This window comes from Tursiops truncatus, chromosome 9 (assembly GCF_011762595.2).
Source record: "Tursiops truncatus isolate mTurTru1 chromosome 9, mTurTru1.mat.Y, whole genome shotgun sequence".
Classification (NCBI taxonomy): Eukaryota; Metazoa; Chordata; class Mammalia; order Artiodactyla; family Delphinidae; genus Tursiops; species Tursiops truncatus.
The window spans coordinates 38,826,901-38,853,383 of NC_047042.1; the positions used below are offsets into that span (position 1 = coordinate 38,826,901).

The 26,483-nt window shown below is 38.8% G+C and overlaps 1 protein-coding gene across 1 annotated transcript in view; it reads left to right on the forward strand.

Moving 5' to 3' along the window:
- Positions 1 to 26,483, forward strand: part of LOC101327464 (diacylglycerol kinase beta) — a 505,632-nt gene that overhangs the window by 421,248 nt on the left and 57,901 nt on the right. The window contains exon 18 of the mRNA XM_073809660.1: positions 22,400 to 22,437. Within this exon, the coding sequence (XP_073665761.1) occupies positions 22,400 to 22,437 (38 nt within the window). The remainder of the gene's footprint in view (positions 1 to 22,399; positions 22,438 to 26,483) is intronic.

Below are 26,483 nucleotides of genomic sequence, written 5' to 3' on the forward strand. Positions count from 1 at the left end.
AGAGGGTATGGAGGAAAGGGAACCCTCTTGCACTCTTGGTGGGAATGTAAATTGATACAGCCACTATGGAGAACATAATGGAGGTTCCTTAAAAAACTAAAAATAGAACTACCATACAACCCAGCAATCCCTCTACTGGGCATATACCCTGAGAAAACCATAATTCAAAAAGAGTCATGTACCACAAAGTTCATTACAGCTCTATTTACAATAGCCAGGATATGGAAGCAACGTAAGTGTCCATCGACAGATGAGTAGCTAAAGAAGATGTGGCACATATATACAATGGAATATTACTCAGCCATAAAAAGAAATGAAATTGAGTTATTTGTAATGAGGTGGATGGGCCTAGAGTCTGTCATACAGAGTGAAGTAAGTCAGAAAGAGAAAAATACCATATGCTAACACCTATATATGGAATCCTAAAAAAAAATGGTTCTCATGAACCTGGGGACAGGATAGCAATAAAGACACAGACATGGAGAATCGACTTTTGGGCACAGGGAGGGGAAGGGTAAGCTGGAACAAAGTCAGAGAGTGGCATGGACATATATACACTACCAAATGTAAAATAGATAGCTAGTGGGAAGCAGCCACATAGTACAGGGAGATTAGCTCAGAGCTTTGTGACCACCTAGAGGGCTGGGATATGGAGGGTGGGAAGGAGATGTAAGAGGTAGGAGATACGGGGATATATGTATATGTATAGCTAATTCACTTTGTTATGAAGCAGAAACTAACACACCCTTGTAAAGCAATTATACTCCAATAAAGATGTAAAAAAAAAAAAAAAAGGACACCAGTAGCATGAGCAGCAAAAGAAAAAATATATATAAATTAAACTTCATCAAAATTAAAAACTTGTGCTTCAAAGAACACTATCTAGAAAGTGAAATGACAGCACACAGATAAGAGAAAATAATTGTGAATCATGTATCTGATAAGGGACTTATATCTATAATATATAAAGAACTCTTACATCTCAATAACAAAAAGTTGAATACCCAATTCAAAAATGAGGAAAGGTTCCAAATAGATATTTCTCCTTAGAAAATATACAAATGGCCAATAAGCACATGGGAAAGTGCTTGACATCATTGCTGATCAAGGAAATGCAAATCAAAACCACAATGAACTACCACTCCCCATCCACTAGGATAGCTAAAATCAAAAGGTGAGATTAATAATAAGTGTTGAAGAAGATGTAAAGTAATCATAACCCTTGTTCCTTGCTGGTTGGATTGTAAAATGTTTCCACTTTGGAAAATAGTCTGGCAGTTCCTCAAATGGTTAAACATAGAGTTATCATATGACCTAGAAATTCCACTCCTAGGTAAATTTCCAAGAGAAATGAAAGCACGTGGTCAAACAAAGACTTGCACATTAATGTTTATAGCAACATTATTTATAGAAGCCAAAAGGTGGGAACAACCAAAATGTCCATCAGTGGAAAAATAAACAAAATATAGTATATTCATGCAATGAATTATTATTCATCCATAAAAAGGAATAAAGTATTGATGCATGCTACAATATAGATGAACCTTAAAAGCACTATACTAAGTGAAAGAAGCAAATCACAAAAGGTGACATATCATATGATTCCATTTATATGAAATATCCAGAATATGGAAATTTATAGATATTGAAAGTAGATCAGTAATTGCTGGGGAGAGAGTGAGACAAAGAGATTTGGAGATTAGGGACTAAGGGGACAATATGTAAAGGATACAGGGTATCTTTTAGAGGAGATGAAAATGTTCTAACATTTAATATGGTAATTGTGCACATATCTGTGAGTATACTGAAAACATTGAATTGTGTATTTTAAATGGGTGAATTGTATGGTATGTGAATTATATTTCAATAAAGCTGTACAAAAAAAAGTCTCTGTCCCAGGAATGGTGGTTTAAATACTTTCTCAAAGGATGTAATGTAATATTTTCGTGTAGAATCTCCGTAAATGGACAAAAGTATGATCAGCTTCCTCTTATCTTCCTTCAAGCCATCTTTGATTCATTATGGACAAGAGCCACTTCCAAAGCAGATCAGGTCTTCATTCCCATTAGCATTTGGCCTTTGGTCAATTTACAGCACAAAAAGAGCTTTCTTTGGCAGACAGCTTTAGACCACCAACAAATTCACCTACGAGGTTGAGCAAATATCATTGTGGTTTTCACAATTTTTTTTATTAGGGTGATATTTTTATATAACGAGTGCTTTTTCAAAATGATTTCAATGTTGAGATACATGATCTTGATCAAGATTTAGAACTTTTTAAAACTCTAACCTTGTAAATATGATTTCAAGTGTCATAGCTAAGTTAGGCCAGAGCTCAGATTTATTATCCATTTGGAAAAGATTTCAAATTCTTTCTCCATTTCCTCTCAATAAACCAATACATTCCTTTTTCTGTTCTCTATTTTGAACACATAAATATTAAATAACTCATATTGAAAATGATCATTCTGTTTGCTCAAATTCTCTTTGAAGACTGCAGTGTTAGCAACAAAAGCCATGTCTGATACGTGTATCTGTGTTTATATGAATCTACCTTACCAAATAAAACTTATCTTATTTCAAAGTCAAATGAAATCTAACATTTGTGCATTAGTAAGGGTCCTAACAGGAGACAGATTAAACAGTCAAGTAAGGTTACCTTGAGGTGGGTTTATTCACAAAGGACTTATTACAAAGTACTATGGGTAGGACTATGAGATCACATGCAGTGAAGTTGTTACCACCTAGACCTCAATGGATAAAGGGAGGAAGAAGGAAAAGGAAAGTGGGAAAAAAATGATGGAGAATCAGCTGCCTTGAGAGGAGCATAACTTTCTGTCAAGGCTCAGTCCACCTGGCAAACTTGTGGTGACTTCACAAGGAGAGAAGGAAATTGATAACTTCAACTATAAATGGAAATTTTCGTATGTCTATACATGGAGGAGTGATGCCATTTTTAAAGACTTGTGTATACATTTCTTTTAGCTTATTTTGAGATCTGTTTTGCTGTTTTCCATTTATGTTCTAGCCAGATCTTTTGGAATTTCCCCTGTGACCTCATCATAGACTATTTTTCTTCCAGTTTTATTGAGATATAATTGACATGTAGCACTTTACATGTTTAAGGTGTACAGCATAATGATTTGACTTACATCATGAGATGATTATCACAGCAAGTTCAGTGAACATATCTCATATAGATAAAAATTAAAGAAATAGGAAAAATTTTTTTCCTTGTGATGAGAACTCTTAGGGTTCAGTCCCATAACTTTCATATTGATATATAACATACAGCAGTGTTAATTACCTTTATCATATTGTACATTACATCCCTAGTATTTATTTATTTTATAACTGTATCATCCAATTCCTCCTCGCTGACCCACTACCTCTGGTAGCAGTGAATCTGATCTCTTTGAGTTGTTTGTTTTTGAAGTATAATTTACTACAACACTGTGTTAGTTCCTGTTACATAGTAATTTGGTATTTCTATACATTTCAAATTGAGCACCAGGATAAGTCTAGTTACCATCCGTCAACCTACAAACATATTACATAAGTACTGGCTATATTCCCCACACTGTACATTTCATACTCATGACATTTATTTTGCAACTAGAAGTTTGTATCTCTTTATCTTGCTCACATATTTCTCTTCTTCCCCCACTTCCAGCCCCTTTGGCAACTAGCTGTTTGTTCTTTGTATCTATGAGTCTGTTTCTGTTTTGTCATATTTGTTCATTTGTTTTGGTTTTCAGATTCCATGTGTAAGTGAAATCATACAGTATTTGTCTTTCTCTGTCTGACTTATTTCACTTAGCATAATTCCCTGTAGGTCTGTCCATTGTTGCTGTAAATGGCAAGATTTCATTCTTTTTTATGGCTGAGTAATAGTCCGTTGTATATATATACCACCTCTTCTTTATCCATTCATCTACAGATGGGCACTTAGATTGTTTCCATATCTTGGCTATTGTAAATAATGCTACAGTGAACATAATGGTGCACATATCTTTTCTAATTAGCATTATCAATTTCTTTGAATAAATATCTAGGAGTGGAATTGCTGGCTCATATAATAGTTCTATTTTTAATTTTTTGTGGAATTTCCATACTGTTTTCTCTAGTGGATGCACCAATTTACATTCCCACCAACAATATGTGAAGTTTCCCTTCTCTCCACATCCTGGCCAAGACTTGTTATTTGTTGTCTTTTTGATAGTAGCCACTCTGATAGGTGTCGGATGATAATCTCATTTTGGTTGTTTTTTTTTTTTTGCGGTACGCGGGCCTCTCACTGTTGTGGCCTCTCCCATTGTGGAGCAACAGGCTCCGGACGTGCAGGATCAGCGGCCATGGCTTACGGGCCCAGCTGCTCCGCAGCACGTGGGATCTTCCTGGACTGGGGCACGAACCCGTGTCCCCTGCATCGGCAGGTGGACTCCCAACAACTGCGCCACCAGGGAAGCCCCAGCTTTCTTCTTCTTTATCGAGATTGTTTTGGCTATGTTCCGGTTCTTTTGTGTTTCTGTACAAATTTTAGAATTATTTGTTCTAGTTCTGTGGAAAAATGCCATTGGTATTTTGATAAAGATTGCACTGAGTCTCTGGATCATCTTGGGTAGTATGATTATTTTAACAATATTAATTCTTCCAGCTCATGAGCACAGTATACCTTTCCATCTGTTTGTGTTCTCTTTAATGTCTTTCATCAGTGTCTTATAGTTTTCCAAGTACAGTTCTTTTGCCTCCATTGTTAGATTTATTCCTAGGTATTTTATTCTTTTTGATACGATTATAAATGGAATTGTTTCCTTAATTTCTCTTTCTGATAGTGCATTGTTAATATATAGAAATGCAACATATTTCTTTGTATTAATTTTGTATCTTACAACTTTACCAAATTCGTTGATGAGTTCTAGTAGTTTTTTTTTTGGTGGCATCTTTAGGATTTACTATGTATGGTATCATATCATCTGCAAACAGTGACAGTTATAGTTCTGCCTTTCCAGTTTGGATTTTTGTTATTTGTTTTTCTTGTCTGGTTGCTGTGGCTAGAATTTCCAATACTCTGTTGAATAAAAGTAGTGAAAATAGGTATTCTTGTCTTGTTACTAATCTTAGACAAAATGCTTTCAGCTTTTCACTGCTCAGTATAATGTTAGCTGTGGGCTTGCCATATATGGCCTTTACCATGTTGAGATATGTTCCCCACCCACCCACTTTGTTGAGAGGCTTTATCATAAATGGATCTTAAATTTTGTCAAAAGTTTTTCCCACATTTATTGAGATGATTATATGGTTTTTGTTCTTCAATTTGTTAATATCCTCTATCACATTGATTGATTTGCAGATTGAAAAATCTCTTCAGCTTTAGTGATTTCCACTATTATGCTTCCCGTTCACTGATCCATTCCTCTGTATCATCTAATCTACTCATGATTTCTTCTAGTGTATTTTGTATTTCAGTTACTGTATTCTTCAGCTCTGTTGGTTCTTCTTTATATTTTCAAACTCTTTGTTAAAAACTTCTGACTTCTTACTCTGTTCAGCCATTCTTCTCCCAAGCTCTTTGAACATCTTTATGATCATTACCTTGAACTCTTCTTTGGGTAGACTGCTTATCTCCACTTCACTTAGTTCTTCTGTACTTTTATCTTGTTCCTAAACTTGGAATATAGTCCCCTGTTACCTCATTTTGCTTGATTTACTGTTTTTATTTCTATGCATTTGGTAATTTGGTTATGTTTCCTGATCATGAAGAAGTGGACTTTTGTAGGGTATGTCTTTTGCATCCCAGCAGTGCATTCCCCTCTTGTCACCAGAGCTGCATGCTCTAGGAGTGCCCCCTATGTGGGCTGCATGGGCCCTTCTGTTATAGCACGCTGACTACTGTGGTCAGTCAGATAAGCATGGCTGGCCTCTGGTCTGGGTGGTTGCCATACCCTACCTTGTGTGGAGGCTGTCTGGCCACTGGTGGGTGAGGAAGTCTGTGGAGCCCCAGGGGTTCCTGGGGCTAGTGCTGGTGCATTAGTGGGTGCAACTGGGTCCTGAGGTGGGTGGTTACAGAGCTGGATGTCACAGATCTAGTGTTGACCTGCTGGTTAGCAGGCCAGTTCCCGACATGGCTGGCTGCAGGGTCCAGGTTGTCCCAAAGCTGGTATTGGCCCACTGATGAGTGGGGCCAGATCCTGGACCTGGAGCAGGGTCCAAGGTGTCTCACAGCTGATGTTGGCCTGCTGGTGTGTAGGGCCTGGGCTCTGGGGTCCAGGGTTCGTCCTGGCTTGATGGTAGGTGGGCCTGTGTTCTCATCCAGCTTGCTGCTTGGCCTGAGTTGTCCCAGTACTGGTGTAGAAAGGCTGGTGGGTGGGGCCCAGGCCCAGTACTAATAAGCTAGAAGAGGATTTTAAAATGGAACTTGCTAGCTCCATTGTCTTCATGGTAGAACAGGCTCCTCAAAACAGCTGCCACCATGGTCTGTGTCCCCAAGATGAGCTTCACTTGCCTCCTGCCTTTCCTAGAGGCTTTCCAAGATCAGCAGGTGGATCTGACCCAGGCTGTTTTCACATTACTGCTTTTGTCCTGGGTCTTGGAGCATGTGAGATTTTGTGTGCATCCTTTAAGAATGGAGTCGCAATTTCCTACAGACCTCTAGCTCTCCCAAAAAGTACACCCCACTGGCCTTCAAAGCCAAACTTTCTGGGGTCTTTTCTTCCCAGTGCAGAACCCCTGGGCTGGGGAGCCCAGTGTGGGCTCTCTCCTTGGGGAGAACCTGTGCAGTTATAATTATCCTCACGTTTGTGGGTTGCCCACCCCCAGGTATGGGTCTTGACTTTAGCATATCTCTTTATCCTACTCATCTCGCCATGCTTCCTTCTTTATATCTTTAGTTGTAGCAGGTCTTTTCTGCTTTTCAAGTCTTTCTCATCAATAGTTACTCTGCAAATAGTTGTAATTTGGGTGTTCCAGTGGGATGAGGTGAGCTCATGATCTTCCTACTTCACCATCTTTACCACTCTTTTCCCGCTCAGCAGAGTACTGTGTGATGATAAATTTTTCAGTGCTGCATGTAAAAATAGATCTTTTCTAGGTTCTTGAGGCACCTGAATTTCTTGACTCCTGGCACCCTTCTTCTCACTCTGATACTCTCATCATAGACTTTTATATAAACCTGGTATGTTTAATCATTTCAGAAGTTGATAGTGGTCACAAAAGATTTGTAAATACTTTAGACTGCTAGTCCAGATTAACAACAAAGAATATTTGTGATATTGCTTTTCTTATAGGTTAATGAAAATGGGAAAAGTGAAATTGTAGAGATTGCAACTGGAGTACAAGCTTCAGAGATTTGGTGTCTAGAAAAAAAATCCATATTACAAGGAAGCAAACAAAAATCCAAGCATTAAATTTAATTAAGGTAGAGAAAATCAGTGGACAGTTGCTCACAATTATTAAAATTATTACTGGAAAAGATGATATTATTTATAAATAAAACTTTGAATTATTCTCACTTTTTAAAATTTAATATCCAGATATAGTACTTTAGAATCCTCCCATATATCCTTTAGAAATACAATGTGCTTTGTATCTGTAAGTTGCCTTAGAGACCCTCTAGCCTTTTCTCTTGTTGTTTGATGCATACGTTGGAATGTAAAGAGAAAAATGACTTTCTCAACCCCTTCAAGTTCTCATTCAGTGGACAAGATGAAATAAGAATCTAGGTTAGAGGTTCAGAAGAATTTTTTTATATAATACGTTGTGTGATTTTTTAAATTAAATGTAATATTTAAAATTGATAAAATGTATAGAAAACATGTAGTTTTGAAAAGTAACACAGTATCATTCATAATTCCATCTTTCAAAGGTAACCATGACCAAAACATTGGTACAAATCCTTCAAATTATTTTCTGAACATACACCTCCCTCCCCAGGCCCCTCCCCCACATGCTCATTGATGAAAGTGGTAACATACTGTCTGTAATTTCATAACCACCTTTTTCATTCTATAATTTGTGTTTATAATAATATTTTAAGCAAAATTTTTCACTCATGACATAACCAATACACTAGCATAAGCTTAAAGTCCAAAAAGTATCAGGCATGGCTGAGATTTGAGTAATATTCACCATATTTTACCAATGTCATTCTATTTTTTTCCTAAACACATTCCTTACCTTCAACTTCCAACCTGATTAAAAAGGTAAAGGAAAAAAATCAAAATTGTCCCCTTATTATTCTTTCCCATCATTGCATGTTGTTCATTTCCTTCATAGTATTGATTATAATCTGTTATCCTCATTGGACAGTAAAGCCCCGGAAGGCAGGAATGGTATCTAATTGTTTTCAACCATTTAAAGTCCTAGTACAAGGCTTGACACATAGTAAGAGCTTGGTAACTATTTGTGAGTGAATCTGCAAATCAGTCTGCTTAAAGAAATAATATCCAGGCCATATGTACACAGTGGCACACTTATAGAGAAAACAAGCTTAGCATTGTATAAACAAATATGTTTGAAAATGTTTGACTTTTGTGAATAAAATATAGGCCTTCCGAGTATTTTTTTCATATATATATATATGATTTCAGTACACAGAGAAGTAACATTAATACTAATCGTATTAGATAAGACCTCAAATCCAAAATCAGAATGCCTGCTTGCAAATCCCAGCTCCACTATTAATTAACTAGGCCAGTTAATTAACTCTACCTCAGTTTTCTCATCTGTAAAATGGAGATACTAGTACCCTCTTTACAGGACTATTTGAGGATTAAATGAGGTAAAACATATAAAACAGTTGCACTTATTAAATGTTCTAAATAGTAATGATTATATTGTTATCATTACCATCCTTATTATTGTGGGCTCATCTGTGTGCATAGACTGCTGTGGAATTTGAGAGAAAGGAGATGTGCATATAAGAGATGGAAGAGAAAGAATACTAACATTTATGCTTACCATGGGCCTGCACTTTGTGAGGTGTTCTTAATGTATTATCCATATTTTACTCTTGAGAAAAATGTGTCTCAGAACTTTAATTTTCTCCCGGGTTTGTCACTAACCAACTTGTCACGCATGCATACTGATACTACAGGTTCCTCTCTTAATGAAGTTGTTTTTATTTGCCCTAACCTGCAGTATTCTTTTTGTTTTCCCTGTAAGAAAAATCTCACTGCATCCCTCAGCCACCAAACAAGTGTCCACATTTTCCTCAAGACTCCACTCCACTAGTACCTCTCATCATAATCATTGCCTTCATGCTTTTGTTTTATCATTTGCCATCATAGTGAGGGTAGGTGTTTATAGATCAACTCCTCCATTTCACCATGAACTCCTTCGACTGGATTAGCAGCAGTCTTGCACTGGGATAGTGATTATTAAGTGTTGAGTGGGAGGAAGAGCAAAGGAGCGCGAGCGAGAGGGTGGGAGACATAAATGGAAGCCAAGACAGTACTATGTGACGCTAAAACCTATGAAGCAGTCGACAGACTTTTCTCTCAACTTCATGCTGTGTTTCCTTAGTTCTTACGAATTTAAAGTTAGTTTAGGTGAGGATAAAGAAGCAGTTCTTTCACTTAATCTTCTCTTGGTATTTTCAGATTTGTGCTACGTTCTTGCAGGTAGAACCATGTACCACATTTGAAATTTCATTGTTTTGTTTTAATAATGTGATAGAAGAGTGCAAAATAGAAGGAAAAAAACAGATTTTGAGAAAAATATTTCTAACTAATAGAGTAAAATGTGTTTGTTGCAGAAAAGGGAAGAACAAAGAAATTAAAATAACTACTGATAAAATAAGAAATATGTACTGATCCTACTACCCAGAAATAACTGCCATGTAGCGTTTCCATATGTGTTCTTCCTGTACTTCTTTTTTTTGTTTGTATTAAATGTACAACCGGGCTTCCCTGGTGGCGCAGTGGTTGAGAGTCCGCCTGCCGATGAGGGGGACACGGGTTCGTGCCCCGGTCCGGGAGGATCCCGCATGCCCGCGGAGCGGCTGGGCCCGTGGGCCATGGCCGCTGAGCCTGCGCATCTGGAGCCTGTGCTCCGCGACGGGAGAGGCCACGGCAGTGAGAGGCCCGCGTACCGCAAAAAAAAAAAAAAAAAAAAAAAAGTTAAATGTACAACCAAAACACATTTTTTATTTCTTATTTCCAAAACATGAAATAATAAATTTCTTTGAAAACATGAATTCGAAATAGCATATTGCATTTGATTTCATAAATGGATGAACATCCCCCAAACAACACTGACATATTTGAGAAAGCGAAAAGCTATGTTTGCTGTAGAAAATGATGACAAGAATGGCAACGGATAGAGCTAGAGAGGTGAGCAGGGAGAAGAAAATATGAGGCCATGTTGGCCCTGTCAAGTGTTTGGAGTTTTGTCCTAAGGATAATCAGAAAGACTGAGTGTGTTTAAGCAGGGAAGCGATGTGATCAGATCTGCATTCTGCATTTGAGGGAGACCGAATGATGCGAGGCTACCAGTTAGGAAGCTATTACAGTTACTTTGGACTAAGATGGTGGTATCAGAGAACAAAAGTAAAAACAGTATCAGGAGTAACTGAGAAGGAGCAAATGGAAAGAGAGAAGGGGAGAGAAACATGTACCACCTCACTATACTAATAACCAAGGAAACACAAACTACAACAGTGAGATGCCATTTTTCTCCTGTTTGGAAATAAACTGTAAGCTATAAATCATTGGCTACAATACGGGGACGATTGTATTCTCCATACCCTTATGATGAGAATATAAACTATATAGCCATTGCCACCATTTTATAAAAATGCTGGTGGAAGACACAAGAATCCTGAATTACAGATGAAGTATAGTTTTATACTCATAACAATAGAGTAGCCAGAACATCGGCAGCTTTGCATTGGTTTCCCAAGTCCTTCCCACAGGACAACTCAGAGAAGGCCGGGTAACATTTGCCCATGCAATGAGTTACATTATAGGGAAGAACTCTGAGCTTAGGGAAAGCATTATTATACTGTAGGGTAAGCATGCCTTCCTTTTGCTCTGGAGGGAGACATGTTAGCTTCCAAGAATATTCACTGTTTATGCTTGAAAAGATAGCGCAGAACAAAACAGAAATTGGGAAATCTGAAAAGAATTGTCTCCCAACACTACTTGGGAGTATTATCTCTATTCTTCAACCTTGAGAAACACTCATATAAGGAGTCATGTACAATGATACTCGTTGCAGCATTATAATTGAAAAAGGAGAAAGCCTGAGTTTAGACGGAAGAAAGTCTAACAGTGGGACATTTATACTGTGGTATTTTGTGCATTAACTAAAATGAGACAAATCTTTATATACAAAAATAATTCCACAGGACGTGTTTTTGTCTGAATAAATCAAATTACAGAGTATGTTGTAATTTTTGTTTGGTAAAAAACTGACATACAAACTAATCATATATTTGAAATTGAACTGGTACATACATGAATACATAAAAGAATAGACAAAAGATTTGGATGAATATACACCAAATTCATACAATTTTACCTTTAGATAAAGAAAAAGATGGACAAATATTGGAAGTAATGGACATTTTTGCCATTTTTTATAAAGTACATATTCATGTATAACTTGTTTAATTTATGAAAGTTAGCTGACAAGTCTTGGTAATTGTTAGATATGAGGAAGGAGAAAGACAGGTGTCAAAACCCAGCTTAAGTTATCTGGCTTAATTAATTGGGTGGATGGTAGTGAAATTTGGAAGAATTGAAGACTTTAGAAAAGAAATAAGTATTTGGGGGGGGTAATGGGAATGATGAGTTAACTTCAGAAGTGTTGGGTTTGGAGTACTTATGAGTCATTCAAATTCAGATGCTGAATGACCAGTTTGTTGCTACGGCCTGAATTTTAGAAAACTGGAAATTAAAATGAGTAGGTCAGCTACAAAATGGTGGTAACTGAAGCCATGTTGGTGAATGAGAATCTCTAAAGAAAGAGTATAGTGAAAAGATGACTCAAGACAAAACCTTGCAGAATTCCATCCTTTAATTGTTAGAGGAAACAGGGAGAGAAAAGGCAACTAGGAATAAGTGGCCAGAGATGGAGGAAACAAAACAAAACGTGAGAGTGTGTTACAAAGCAGAGGCTAGGTGACTGCCTGAGAAATAGTAGTCATATATGTCAAATGCTGCAATGTCTCTATTAGGATGATGAAGTCCTTTGATTTTTAGCAGCATAAAGGATGACTTATGAAATCAACATGATGAATTTTAATGAAATGTTAAGGAAAACAGCCAGAGTTGAATGGTTTGAGAGGTGAGTAGGAGGGGAACAAGGTAAGGAAACTTACAAAAATGTTTAGTTGAAAAAGAGGAGAGCAGTGGTGAAAGGTGACCATTATAGGGAAACAAGCATCTATAGAGGTTTCTTTTAAGGAGAGAATCCTGAGTGGGTTAAAATTCAGATGGCAAGGAGTCCAGTGAAGAGAGAGAGAGAGTGCATGAAAATTCAAGTAAAGGTGAGGATACAATGCAGGTGTCAATGGGCTTGTTCTGTAAAGATAAAGAGCCCAGAAATCTATTGCAACAGGAAACAAAGGGGAAAAGGTGGGTGCTGGTTTGTGTAGGCTCTAAAATGGTGGACTGTTGAAGCAGCCCCACTAGTGACTTCTAGGTTCTCAGCAGTAGGTGGCATGGTCATTTCTTGAGGGTAAGTGAGATTTGAAGACTTGAAGAGAGGGACATACTCTGTGTGAAGCTCCGTGCTGTGGAGACTGTTGGATGGAGGATCTCCAGCATCCTCACCCCACCAACTGATTGATTCTGAAATGAGCTGTATGTAGAGACTCCGCATCGCGCCAAGTCACATTAAAACTCTCTTATGATTCTCACGACACGTTCAAATTCTGTTCTTTTCCTGGCAATAATACTTAGAGACAGAAATTTAAACAGAAGAGTTAACCTTCTCCAGATTATGCACATGGATGTGTATCTAACTAAACTGAAAGGCCACAAGCATCCGTCTTCCTGGAGTGCTGTCGGCTGAACAGGATCGTAGAATTGGCTGGCTGCCCTTGATCCTGAAAACAATTCCTGTTTGCCTTTGTGTTGAGTTAAAGAGTCAGGCGTTTGCCCCCGGTAATGGAGGCGTCTCTACTTTGTGCTTGGCCATTGCACCAGCAGATGTATCACATAAATACTCTAACAGATAGTGGTGGACTAGAAACGTAGGAGATAATCTGATGCAGGCAGATGCTAGCAGTCAAGATTATCAAGCTGTATTGAAATTTCCTTTGCACCTGGCACTGGAGGTGTTAGCCATGCCAGTTCAATCCCCCCAACACAGATGTTCTTGTTGTACCACTTTGTATGTATAACATTTAGGTTTCTGTTCAGCTTTGCCATACTACACATAAATACTGTAATCCAAAGACCACCCATTTATTAGTGCACCTGCATCTTCAACCAGATTTCTTTCATTCTTTTCAATGAATGCTCAACATTTTTTAAAAAACGAGACAGCTATAGGGTGAATAACCTTCTGTATCTGCCAGATAACTTAACAAAATGATGATGATGATGTTGATAATGATGATAAAAATAACAATACCAGATGTCTCCCCTACTAAAATAATAATAAAATAAAACCGTTACTAAGACATGGAAGTAAACTGAACTATGTATAAGCAAAGATATTTTATTAACTTTTTTAAGCTTTTATTTCTGATTAGTGAAGATAGATTATATAAATAGATTATTTTGTTCAGAGCTAAATTCTCCGTTTTTTTCTTCAAATGGGAGATTGGTAGAGCTTACCTCTTAAGGAGCGGATTTTCCTGTGTGTGAACCTCTGAAGCCCCCGTTTTAAATTAACAGGAGTGGGGCTCTGTGCAGCTGGAGACTGGATATGACCTCCTGAATACGGGATAAAAAAAACCTTTGGAGGGAGGCAAGATCATTACTCTAGAGAACAGACTTATGTAGTTGCTGTCCTACTGAAGTAGGGAAAGGGCATCAGAATGTTTGATCTTGTTTTTATAGTTGCAAGCTGTGTCTGTATCCTTCCAAATACCTAATTTTGAAATAACTCTCCATGAAAAGGAATTTCAATGCTACTTAATTTTGGTTTAGGGGGAGATGGAACTGCCTTTCATTACTCATTTGAAACAAATAAATGTTTAAACATGAGCTACATTTAAAAAATTGATGAGTGATGATGGTTTTTAGAGTTTTTTTCATCAGTAGTACTAGTTTCCCAGGTTTATATTCATGTCCTGCTTACTTCCCACTCTGCATATGGCCACAATTATATTCTGTCTGAGATTTGTACATGCGCCCACGGAGAAAAAGGGAAACAATGCATTCCATTATATTACCCTGGTAATTTAGGAATTCATTGTGCAGAATATAGAGGCTATCAAGAAGCCAGCTAATTAAGGGATGAAGTGGAAAGAAGAGGAGAATCCAAAAGGAAGAATGAAGAAGCAAAAGAAAGTAAATGAAAAAAATTAAAACTAGTCATATCCAGAAGGCTGTGAATGTCCTTTTGTTTATTTCTGACAACTCTTGGGGCACTAGGATAGGGCTGAACAAACACTAGCAGTGTATTCAGTGAATAGTTAGAGAATCAGGCTGGCTGCAGAGGTTACCTAGTAGTGCTGTATTCCAAAATTAAAGACATAAAGCTAGAATGCAGAAAAATGAAGAAGAAAGCAGTAAAAGCCAGTTTCTAAAATATTCTAAAATTAGTGCACCATTTCCGTTTAGAACTCTTTGATTCAATACAAAAATGCTGGCATATGTGTACACACAGGCAGAAAGAAACATGAATCCATAACTTAGAAGAAAGAAAGAAGAAGAAGAAGTATAAAGAGGAAGAAATCAGGGCTCTCTGGCAGTCGCTGTCATCCAGTAAAATGGATGGAAGATGCTTGAAGTAGAACTTGAACCTCCATTAATCCTTCCTGCCTCCTACTTCAAAAATGAGGATAAAATAGAATGTATTGTACTTCTTTATCCTAGACTAGTCTTTGTGCCTTTTGACTTTCTTAAGGCCTTCTAATACTGCACTCACAGTCTAGAATCTAAAGTACTAATACTCACTATTCCTGTTCAACCCTTGGAATGCTTTCCTAGCTAAATGAAATGTTTTTATTGCTAATGATACTAGCAACTATTGAAGACCTGTCTTGTACCAAGCATGGTGCTTTTCTGAATATATTGTCTTATAGATATTTTTATTTCATTTTACAAACAAAGGGACAGGTGCTTGCAAAATCACACAATTAGTAACTTAGGGAGCAGAAGTGTGGTCTCAGATTTCATAAGGTTTGAATGTTTAATCACTAAAAACCTTTACTAAGAAGATCATAGAGTGGAGTTTTACAAACAAAATTCTGTAGACATATTCAAGGATCACATGAGAAATTGTGTTGATAAGTCAAGTTGAAATTTTAAGAACACCAATTTTTTTTTTTGCGGTACGCGGGCCTCTCACTGTTGTGGCCTCTCCCATTGCAGAGCACAGGCTCCGGACGTGTAGGCCCAGCGGCCATGGCTCACGGGCCCAGCCGCTCCGCGGCATGTGGGATCTTCCCGGACTGGGGCACGAACCCATGTCCCCTGCATCGGCAGGAGGACTCTCAACCACTGCGTCACCAAGGAAGCCCAAGAACACCAATTTTTAAAAATATTTTTTACTTTACTTCGAGTATATAGTATTGGGATGCATGTTTTTCTCCTTTTGTTCCACATTTATACTCTCACCCTAGTTCCCAAGTACAATAATGCAGTAGCACTAAAAAGTTGCCATCTCAGGATAAAATCATAGTCTTACTTTGACATATATATCAGGATTTTCAGTTGCGAACAACAGGATTCAGTCTAACTTGTGCAAGAAAGAAGGGATTTATTTAATGTTATTAGTAGCGCCAGTGTCTCTCAAAAGGACAGAGAATCAGGCCTAAAAGCTGCACTGCCAGGAACCACAGGCAAAGTGCATCACCTAACTTTTCCACAGGGAACTTGACTGTCACTGCTTCTGTGTAGGAGTACAATGCCTTACCATAGAGATGAAGGAGGCAGGATGCTACACTCTGACACTCCTCCCACAGGAAACACTATCTCCATGCCATCCTGGCCACAGTCATTTCTGCCTGGCACCTCCTTCTTCAAGCCACTGCATTCCAAAGCAAAGCCTCACGTTGGTGCACCTGATTGGCGAAGCCCTTGTCACAGCCTGGTGGATCGCACTCTGGTGGATCACATTGCGATGGGTCACATGCAGATCGATCATGTGCTGGTGGGTTACATGCTAATGAATCATATGCTGACTCCAAAGAAGGCAGGGCAAGTGAGCTTCTGCTGTCTGGTAAAGGCAGATTTTATATTCCCGAAACATAGGGAGATTACTTTAAAAGTGGTAGGAACAAAAAAGCACAACAAATGTCTTCAGCACCCAATAAGAGAAACAATATAAAAGCTTAATTAAAAGTTCTTGCCGGGGCTTCCCTGGTGGCGCAGTGGTTGAGAGTCCGCCTGCCGATGCAGGGGACACGGGTTCGTACCCCGGTCCAGGAAGATCCCACATGCCGCGGAGCGGCTGGGCCCGTGAGCCATGGCCACTAAGCCTGCGCGTCCGGAGCCTGTGCTCCGCAACAGGGGAGGCCACAACAGTGAGAGGCCCGCGTACCGCCAAAAAAAAAAAAAATAGTTCTTGGCAACACCTTTAATCTCCATCTCATACATTTTTAACCTAATATTTATGTTTTCTGTAAATATCTGTCTTTCTCTTAGTTGAATATTTGCTAGTGACTGCTGTAAGTTGTACTTTACTTCTGTTGTCTTATAAAATTTAGTTACGCGTCAGAGATCTTGCTACAAAAATAGTTGAAAGAAGTGAATTTTATTCAGTATGAGGTTTACTTGTATCTTAGAGTTTGCTGAACTTTAACATGTATTATATTATATGATCTTTGCAATAATCCAGTAAGGCAAGCATGTTAAATGACATTATTTCCACTTTACAGATTGAAGAAACTGGATTTCAGAGGGGTCTCAGTGCCAAAAACCTGATTATGCTCTCTGCTACGTAAAATATTTCAGTGGAGGGCCAACAGCCCTTCAACATAAATTCAAACTCTTTAAGATAGTTTATAAAACCATGTGCCCAGCACTTGCTTACTTTGCCTTTTCTCTCATAACCCTTGAACTTCCATGCTGCAGCCATATTGAACAATTTCTGAGTCATTTTAAGCATCAGGATTTATCTCACCTTTCTTTGTGCCCTTACACATGCTGTGGCTCTGCCTGAGACCACCATTGCCTATCTGTTCACCTGACTGAGTCTCATTCTCGGGTTGTTGCTGACACGTGAGTTCCTCTGGGAAATCTTCCCTTAAGGATTTCCCTTCCGACAAGCTACCTAATTAGCCCTGTCTTAATCCCTGTCACCTTTTCTCATTTGGTGTTTTAATGAACTGTTTGCCTGTATGGATTCCCCACACCACCTCCTCTCTTTATTAGGCTGGAATCTCTATGAGGACACATACCATGCCTTTCTAATTCATCCCAGAAATGCCGGCTCTTTAAGGAATTGACAGCTTTTATTTAGTACACACATTTTTCTTTTGAATATGTGCATTATTAAATTAATTATCACCTGGTTAGTATAAAATAGCAGGAATTACGTTATTCAAAGTCTATAGTTTTTCTTGCTTACATCTATCTGCCTATTCATCTCTCTGTCTGCATTCTGTAAAGTTTATACACAACATATTATTATTTGACTTGTCTGCCTGTATTTTGCCATTCCCAGTTTTACGGATATAGTAAGACTCTTCCCCATTCCAGCCTGGGACTTTTTGCAATTAGCATTCTAAGCTCAGAAGGCAAAGACACAAATGGCAAGTGAGGCCAGAAGTGAAACACTCTGGGCAGGAACTTGTTTGAACTAGACAAGGAGATTTGCAAGATGGGCAGGTCAGCCCAGCGTTGCCGGATCTTCCAATCTTTCAAGAATCTGAGAATTACATGTTTATGTGGACTCTACTTATTTTCTAAAAAATGTTAACCAGAATGGAAGAAAAATATTTGCAAACTGTGTGCCTGATTAAGAGTAAATATCCAAAATGTAGAAGGAAGTCCCACAACTCATTAGCAAAAACAGAACAAAAATACAATAGGCATTTCTCCAATGAAAGTATATAAATGAAGAATAGGTATATGAAAAGGTGTTCAACATCGCTGATCATCAGGGAAATATGAATCAAAACCACAGTGACATATCACCTCGCACCTGTTAGGATGGCTGTTCTTTTAAAAAAAGAAAGAAAAAAGTGTCGGTGAAGATGTGGAGAAAAGGCAGCCCTTGTAAACTGTTGATGGAAATATAAAAATTGGTGCAGCCACTATGGAAAACAGTATGGAAGTTACTTCAAAATTAATAGAACTACCATATGATCCAGCAATTCCACTTTGGGGTATATTTCTACAGGAATTGAAATCGGAATTTTGAAGCAGTATCTGTATTCTCATGTTCATTGCAGCCTTCTTCACAATAGGGAAGACATGGAGGGAACCTAAATGTTTATTAATGGATGAATGGATTAAGAAAATGTGGTATATACATACAGTGGAATATTGTTCGACCCTAAAAAGGAAGGAAATCCTGCTATTTGTGACAGTATGGATGGAAGGGAAGACTTTATGCTAAGGGAAATAAGCCACACAAAGAAGAACAAATACTGCATGATCCCGCTTATATGAGGAATCTAAAATAGTCAAATTCATAGAAGTAGAGCATAGAAATGGGGTTACCAGGGACTGGAGGGGAAGGGAAACAGGTAGGTGTTGTTCAAAGGGTGCAAAGTTTCAGATGTACCAGAAGAATAACTCCTAGAGATCTAGCGTACAGCATAGAGCCTATAGTTAACTATACTGTATTGTATACTTCACAAGTTTGGTAAGAGAATAGATCTGAAGTGTTCTTATCACCAAAAAAGAGGGGAGGAAACTTTTGGAACTGATGGATGTTTGTGCCATAGATTGTGGTGATCGTTCCATGGGTGTCTACTTATTTCCATACTCATCAAATTGTATACATTAAATATATACAGCTTCCATATGTCAATTACACTTCAACTGAGTGGTTTTAAAAAAAGAAAAAGAGGGCTTCACTGGTGGCGCGGTGGCTGAGAGTCCGCCTGCCGATGCAGGGGACACGGGTTTGTGCCCCGGTCCAGGAAGGTCCCACATGCCGCGGAGCGGCTGGGCCCATGAGCCATGGCTGCTGGGCCTACGCGTCCGGAGCCTGTGCTCCGCAACGGGAGAGGCCACAACAGTGAGAGGCCCACGTACCGCAAAAAAAAAAAAAAAAAAAAAATTGAGAGATTAATAAAAGATGTTAGCAACAATTAAAAATTTTAGAACATGTTATAGTACGAGTCAAACAAGTATATGTAGCAGATTCAGCCCTCTGGCCAACAATTTGTGACTTTTGCTCTCTGAAGAGATAATATGAGATGTTCCAAAGAAAGAGGAACTTTTAGGGGAAAGGAAAGAGAGAGGAGAGGTTCTGCTAGGCCAGCCAGGGGAAAAGGTTTCTGTGGGTGTGTCCTAAGAACAGTATAGCACCACAGTCGGCTCCCTGGAAGAGTCCTGAGAAGGTGGTAAGATGTCCTCAGATGGAAGAGCTGGGAAAAAGCCCCAGAACAAGTCTCCACAAGTTTCCTCAGTCCCACGTGTTCATGGCATCAGAATGCAAACATGTACACTGTGAATAACAGTGGCAAGATGACACTGAGAGGCTGTTTTCAAATTTTCCTGGCTATTATACAACCTTTAAAGAGGAAATTGTTCTTTAAAATACCTGAGATGAAATTTACAGAGAAGATGGAGTAATGGGAAAATGGAGACAGAATTAAGTTGATTAACAGGAAATAAAGACTATGATATTTTTGTTAAAACACCTGACGTGGGCTGATACACACACATATATACACCCACAGAATGCTTTATTCAAATGATTAAAATTTTTCCAAATAAAACTACATCCCCTAATTTCAAAGAGTTACATGAAAATAACTACCAGAGATAAAGAACAGAAACAATTCACCTGATATATTTCTTTTTCTCCTTGAATCGATCCACTTGAGTATATGTTCCCCTCCCATACCCATGACCCTGCTTTTAATATCCTTTTTTGTGTGGAAAGTAATAGCTAACCTTTTGTTATAACAAGGGAACTGGCTCTCTCATGACATTTCAAAAACACAGTCTCCTTTTAGCCAGTTCTAAGAACTTGAACCTTTTAGTTCTCATGGGCAAAGAGCCAATGAAGATTTTTATGAGACAATTTAGATCATATTAACTCTTCACCAAATCGTAAACCATATATTTTCTCAGCAGTTTTATATTTCCCAATTTAAAATGTGTGTGGGGAATGGGTCTCATGTAATGGACTGAAGTATGGCCACTGACTTAACCAGAAACCTCAGGCTAATCATTTCCTCGCTCATTTTTGTCTAGATAGACGCACACACATAAGACACACTTAGAATGTTCAGTTTACCGAGGGCTACTTGTAGATATGTGTAGAAGAGCTGCAATAAATCAGAACAGTTAAGCCTTATGTCATGTCAGAGTTGAACATGCTTGCATATATTAGACCTTAGTATACAAGTTTCCATATGAAGCACTTGCACCTCATTTATTCCATCTAAATAAGCCTCTTCACATTTCCTACAGCTTCACGACATTTTCCAGCACCCAAGTGTTTATGATGGTATAGGATGTGCTCTGTAAAATCTGAGGAGATACCATTCACTTGACAAGGATGTGAATGGTGACCCTAGAGAGGTGTGGTATACAACCTGGACAGCTGCACGCACTGGCCTACAGCTTTAGTGACCTCTAGCATCAGACGCTTATCTTTTTGTTACTATATCCTTGGCTGGCTCACTCCAATTTAAATGCTTTAATGCTGAATATTTCTGGTTTATACATATGAAACTTCTCTAAACATGGATGAACCATTTGCTGCCCTTGGAATTTATTCATTGTCAGAATAGAGGAGTATAAGAATGAGATAAAATCAAAATATATATCCATCTCTAAGTGCTATTATTGATTTTATAGTTTATTATTTGCTCCTTATTCCAATTTATTATTGGCTAATCCAGTTATCAGTATTAGGGAGAATCCTGAGAATGTTCTTGTGTGTGTCCTCTAATGTGGCACAGAAAACTTTAGAGTATAGAAAGAATAAAAGTTGGAACATTTTTTGGGGGGGGGGGCTACTGTTCTTTCTGATACTGGCCCGCAAGAAGAGATTATTCGCACATCTGTTGGTTTTTCTTTTCACGTTGCACACATTTGCACCTTTTTTTTTAATGTTGACTGAATCACTTAATTGTAGAGGAGCATTCATTTTAATGTAAATCTTACAGTATTACATGAGTGAATGTATGAAAATAGCTTGGAACAGTTTAAATTGGGCAGAATTCTGCTTTGATCATAATGTGCCTCTTCAGCATTAAAATAAACTTGCAACATATGCTGAAAACCATGTGTAATAAGTAAGTGCCTCTTGCATGGTGACTTATCTGGAAAAAATAAATCATCATTTAATAGAATTCAAAATTCATAAAATACTTCTAACAACTAACAATGTGAGGATATGATTAGCATCTTATAATGACAAGTACCTATTTGTAATTTAAAGAAAGAATTTTTAAATTTTAAAAAGTTATCAAATTATAATCATTTTTGGAGGAGCTTCAAGATGGCGGAAGAGTAAGACGCGGAGATCACCTTCCTCCCCACACATACATCAGAAATACATCTACATGTAGAACAACTCCTACAGAACACCTACTGAACGCTGGCAGAAGACCTTAGACCTCCCAAAAGGCAAGAAACTCCCCACGTACCTGGGTAGGGCAAAAGGAAAAAGAATAAACAGAGTCAAAAGAATAGGGACGGGACCTGCACCAGTGGGAAGGAGCTGTGAAGGAGGAAAGGGTTCCACACACTAGAAAGCCCCTTCACGGGCAGAGACTGCGGGTGGCGGAGGGGGGAAGCTTCAGAGCCGCGGAGGAGAGCGCAGCCACAGGGGTGCGGAGGGCAAAGCAGAGAGATTCCTGCACAGAGGATCGGGGCCGACCAGCACTCACCAGCCCAAGAGGCTTGTCTGCTCACCTGCAGGGACGGGCGGAGGCCGGGAGCTGAGGCTCGGGCTTCGGAGGTCGGATCCCAGGGAGAGGACTGGGGTTGGCGGCGTGAACACAGCCTGCAGGGGGCTAGTGCACCACAGCTAGCCAGGAGGGAGTCCAGGAAAATGTCTGGAGCTGCCAAAGAGGCAAGAGACTTTTTCTTGCCTCTTTGTTTCGCGGTGCGCCGCTTAAAGGAGCTCCAGAGACAAGTGCAAGCTGCTGCTATCAGTGCGGACCCGAGAGACGGGCTTGAGGTGCTAAGGCTGCTGCTGCCGCCTCCAAGAAGCCTGTGTGTGAGCACAGGTCACTATCCATACCCCCCTTCCGGGGAGCCTGTGCTGCCTACCACTGCCAGGGTCCCGTGATCCAGGGACAACTTCCCCGGGAGAACGCACGGCGCACCTCAGGCTGGTGCAACGTCACACTGGCCTCTGCTGCCGCAGGCTCGCCCGGTATCCGTACACCTCCCTCCCACTGGCCTGAGTGAGCCAGAGCCCCCCAATCAGCTGCTCCTTTAACCCCGTCCTGTCTGAGCGAAGAACAGACGCCCTCAGGCGACCTACACGCAGAGGCGGGTCCAAATGCAAAGCTGAACCCCAGGAGCTGTGCCAACAAAGAAGAGAAAGGGGAATCTCCCAGTAGCCTCAGAAGCAGCGGATTAAAGCTCCACAATCAACTTGATGTACCCTGCATCTGTGGAATACCTGAGCAGACAACAAATCGTCCCAAAATTGAGGTGGTGGACTTAGGGAGCAACAATATATATATTATTTTCTTTCTCTCTTTTTGTGAGTGTATATGTGTATGCTTCTGTGTGAGATTTTGTCTCTATAGCTTTGCTTTTACCATTTGTCCTAGGGTTCTGTCTGTCCGGTTTTTTTGTTGTTGTTGTTTTTCTTTATTTCTTAAAAAAAATTTATTCTTAACAATTATTTTTTATTTTAATTATTTTATTTTATTTTACTTTATTTTATTTTATCTTCTTCTTTCTTTCTTTTTTTTTTTTCTCCCTTTTATTCTGAGCCGTGTGGATGAAAGGCTCTTAGTGCTCCAGCCAGGCATCAAGGCTGTGCCACTGAGGTGGGAGAGCCAAGTTCAGGACACTGGTCCACAAGAGACTTTGCAGCTCCACGTAATATCAAACGGTGAAAATCTCCCAGAGATCTCCATCTCAACACCAATACCCAGCTCCACTCAATGACCAACAAGCTACAGTGCTGGACACCCTATGCCAAACAACTAGGAAGACAGGAACACAACCCCAACCATTAGCACAGAGGCTGCCTAAAATCATGATAAGGCCACAGACACCCCAAGACACATCACCAGACGTGGACCTGCCCACGAGAAAGACAAGATCCAGCCTCATCCACCAGAACACAGGCACTACTCCCCTCCACCAGGAAACCTACACAACCCACTGAACCAGCCTTAGTCACTGGGGACAGACACCAAAAACAACAGGAACTATGAACCTGCAGCCTGCAAAAAGGAGACCCCAAACATAGTAAGTTAAGCAAAATGAGAAAACAGAGAAACACACAGCAGATGAAGGAGCAAGGTAAAAACCCACCAGACCTAACAAATGAAGAGGAAATAGGCAGTCTACCTGAAAAAGAATTCAGAATAATGGTAGTAAAGATGATCCAAAATCTTGGAAATAGAATGGAGAAAATACAAGAAACGTTTAACAAGGACCTAGAAGAACTAAAGAGCAAACAAACAATGATGAACAACACAATAAATGAAATTAAAAATTCTCTAGAAGGGATCAATAGCAGAATAACTGAGGCAGAAGAACAGATAAGTGACCTGGAAGATATAATAGTGGAAATAACTACAGCAGAGCAGGATAAAGAAAAAAGAATGAAAAGAATTGAGGACAGTCTCAGAGACCTCTGGAACAACATTAAACACACCAACATTTGAATTATAGGGGTTCCAGAAGAAGAAGAGAAAAAGAAAGGGACTGAGAACATATTTGAAGAGATTATAGTTGAAAACGTCACTAATATGGGAAAGGAAATAGTTAATCAAGTCCAGGAGCAGAGAGAGTCCCATACAGGATAAATCCAAGGAGAAAAACGCCAAGACACATATTAATCAAACTATCAAAAATTAAATACAAAGAACAAATATTAAAAGCAGCAAGGGAAAAACAAGTAACACATAAGGGAATCCCCATAAGGTTAACAGGTGATCTTTCAGCAGAAACTCTGCAAGCAAGAAGGGACTGGCAGGACATATTTAAAGTGATGAAAGGGAAAAACCTACAAACAAGATTATGCTACCCAGCAAGGATCTCATTCAGATTGGACAGAGAAATTAAAAGCTTTACAGGCAAGCAAAAGCTGAGAGAGTTCAGCACCACCAAACCAGCTTTACAACAAATGCTAAAGGACCTTCTGTAAGCAAGAAACACAAGAGAAGGGAAAGACCTACAATAATAAACCCAAAACAATTAAGAAAATGGTAATAGGAACATACATATCGATAATTACCTTAAATGTAAATGGATTATATGCTCCAACCAAAAGATGTAGACTGGCTGAATGGATACAAAAACAAGACCTGTATATATGCTGTCTACAAGAGACCCACTTCAGACTTAGGGACACATACAGACTGAAAGTGAGGGGATGGAAAAAGATATTCTATGCAAATGGAAATCAAAAGAAAGCTGGAGTAGCAATTCTCATATAAGAAAAAGCAGACTTTAAAACAAAGACTATTAGAAGAGACAAAGAAGGACACTACATAATGATCAAGGGATCAATCCAAGAAGAAGATATTACAATTGTAAATATTTATGCACCCAACATAGGAGCACCTCAATAAATAAGGCAAATGCTAACAGCCATAAAAGGGGAAATCGACAGTAACACAACCATAGTAGGGGACTTTAACACCCCACTTTCACCCATGGACAGATCATCCAAAATGAAAATAAATAAGGAAACACAAGCTTTAAATGATACATTAAACAAGATGGACTTAATTGATACTTATAGGACATTCCATCCAAAAACAACAGAATACACATTCTTCTCAAGTGCTTGTGGAACATTCTCCAGGTTAGATCATATCTTGGGTCACAAATCAAGCCTTCGTAAATTTAAGAAAATTGAAATCGAATCAAGTATCTTTTCCCACCACAACACTATGAGACTAGATATCAATTACAGGAAAAAATCTGTAAGAAATACAAACACATGGAGGCTAAACAACACACTACTTAATAACCAAGAGATGACTGAAGAAATCAAAGAGGAAATCAGAAAATACCTAGAAACAAATGACAGTGTAAACACAATGACCCAAATCCTATGGGATGCAGCAAAAGCAGTTCTAAGAGGGAAGTTTATAGCTATACAAGCCTACCTTAAGAAACAAGAAACATCTCAAATAAACAACCTAACCTTACACCTAAAGCAATTAGAGAAAGAAGAACAAAAAAACCCCAAAGTTTGCAGAAGGAAAGCAGTCATACAGATAAGATCAGAAATTAATGAAAAAGAAATGAAGGAATTGATACCAAAGATCAGTCAAACTAAAAACTGGTTCTTTGAGAAGATAAACAAAATTGATAATCCGTTACCCATACTCATCAAGAAAAAAAGGGAGAAGACTCAAATCAGTAGAATTAGAAATGAAAAAAGGAGAAGTAACAACTGACACTGCAGAAATACAAAGGATCATGAGAGATTACTACAGGCAACAATATGCCAATAAAATGGACAACCTGGAAGAAATGGACAAATTCTTAGAAATGCACAACATTCCGAGACTGAACCAGGAAGAAATAGAAAATATGAACAGACCAATCACAAGCACTGGAATTGAAACTGTGACTAAAAATGTTTCAACAAACAAAAGCCCAGGACCAGATGGCTTCACAGGCAAATTCTGTCAAACATTTAGAGAAGAGCTAACACCTATCCTTCTCAATTTCTTCCAAAATACAGCAGAGAGAGGAACACTTCCAAACTCATTTTACGAGGCCACCATCACCCTGATACCAAAACCAGACAAAGATGTTACAAAGAAATAAAACTACAGTCCAATATCACTGATGAAAATAGATGCAAAAATCCTCAATAAAATACTAGCAAACAGAATCCAACAGCACATTAAAAGTATCATACACCATGATCAAGTGGGGTTTATCCTGGGAATGCAAGGATTCTTCAATATATGCAAATCAATCTATGTGATACACCATATTAACAAATTGAAGGAGAAAAACCATATGATCATCTCAATAGATGCAGAGAAAGCTTTTGACAAATTTCAACACCCA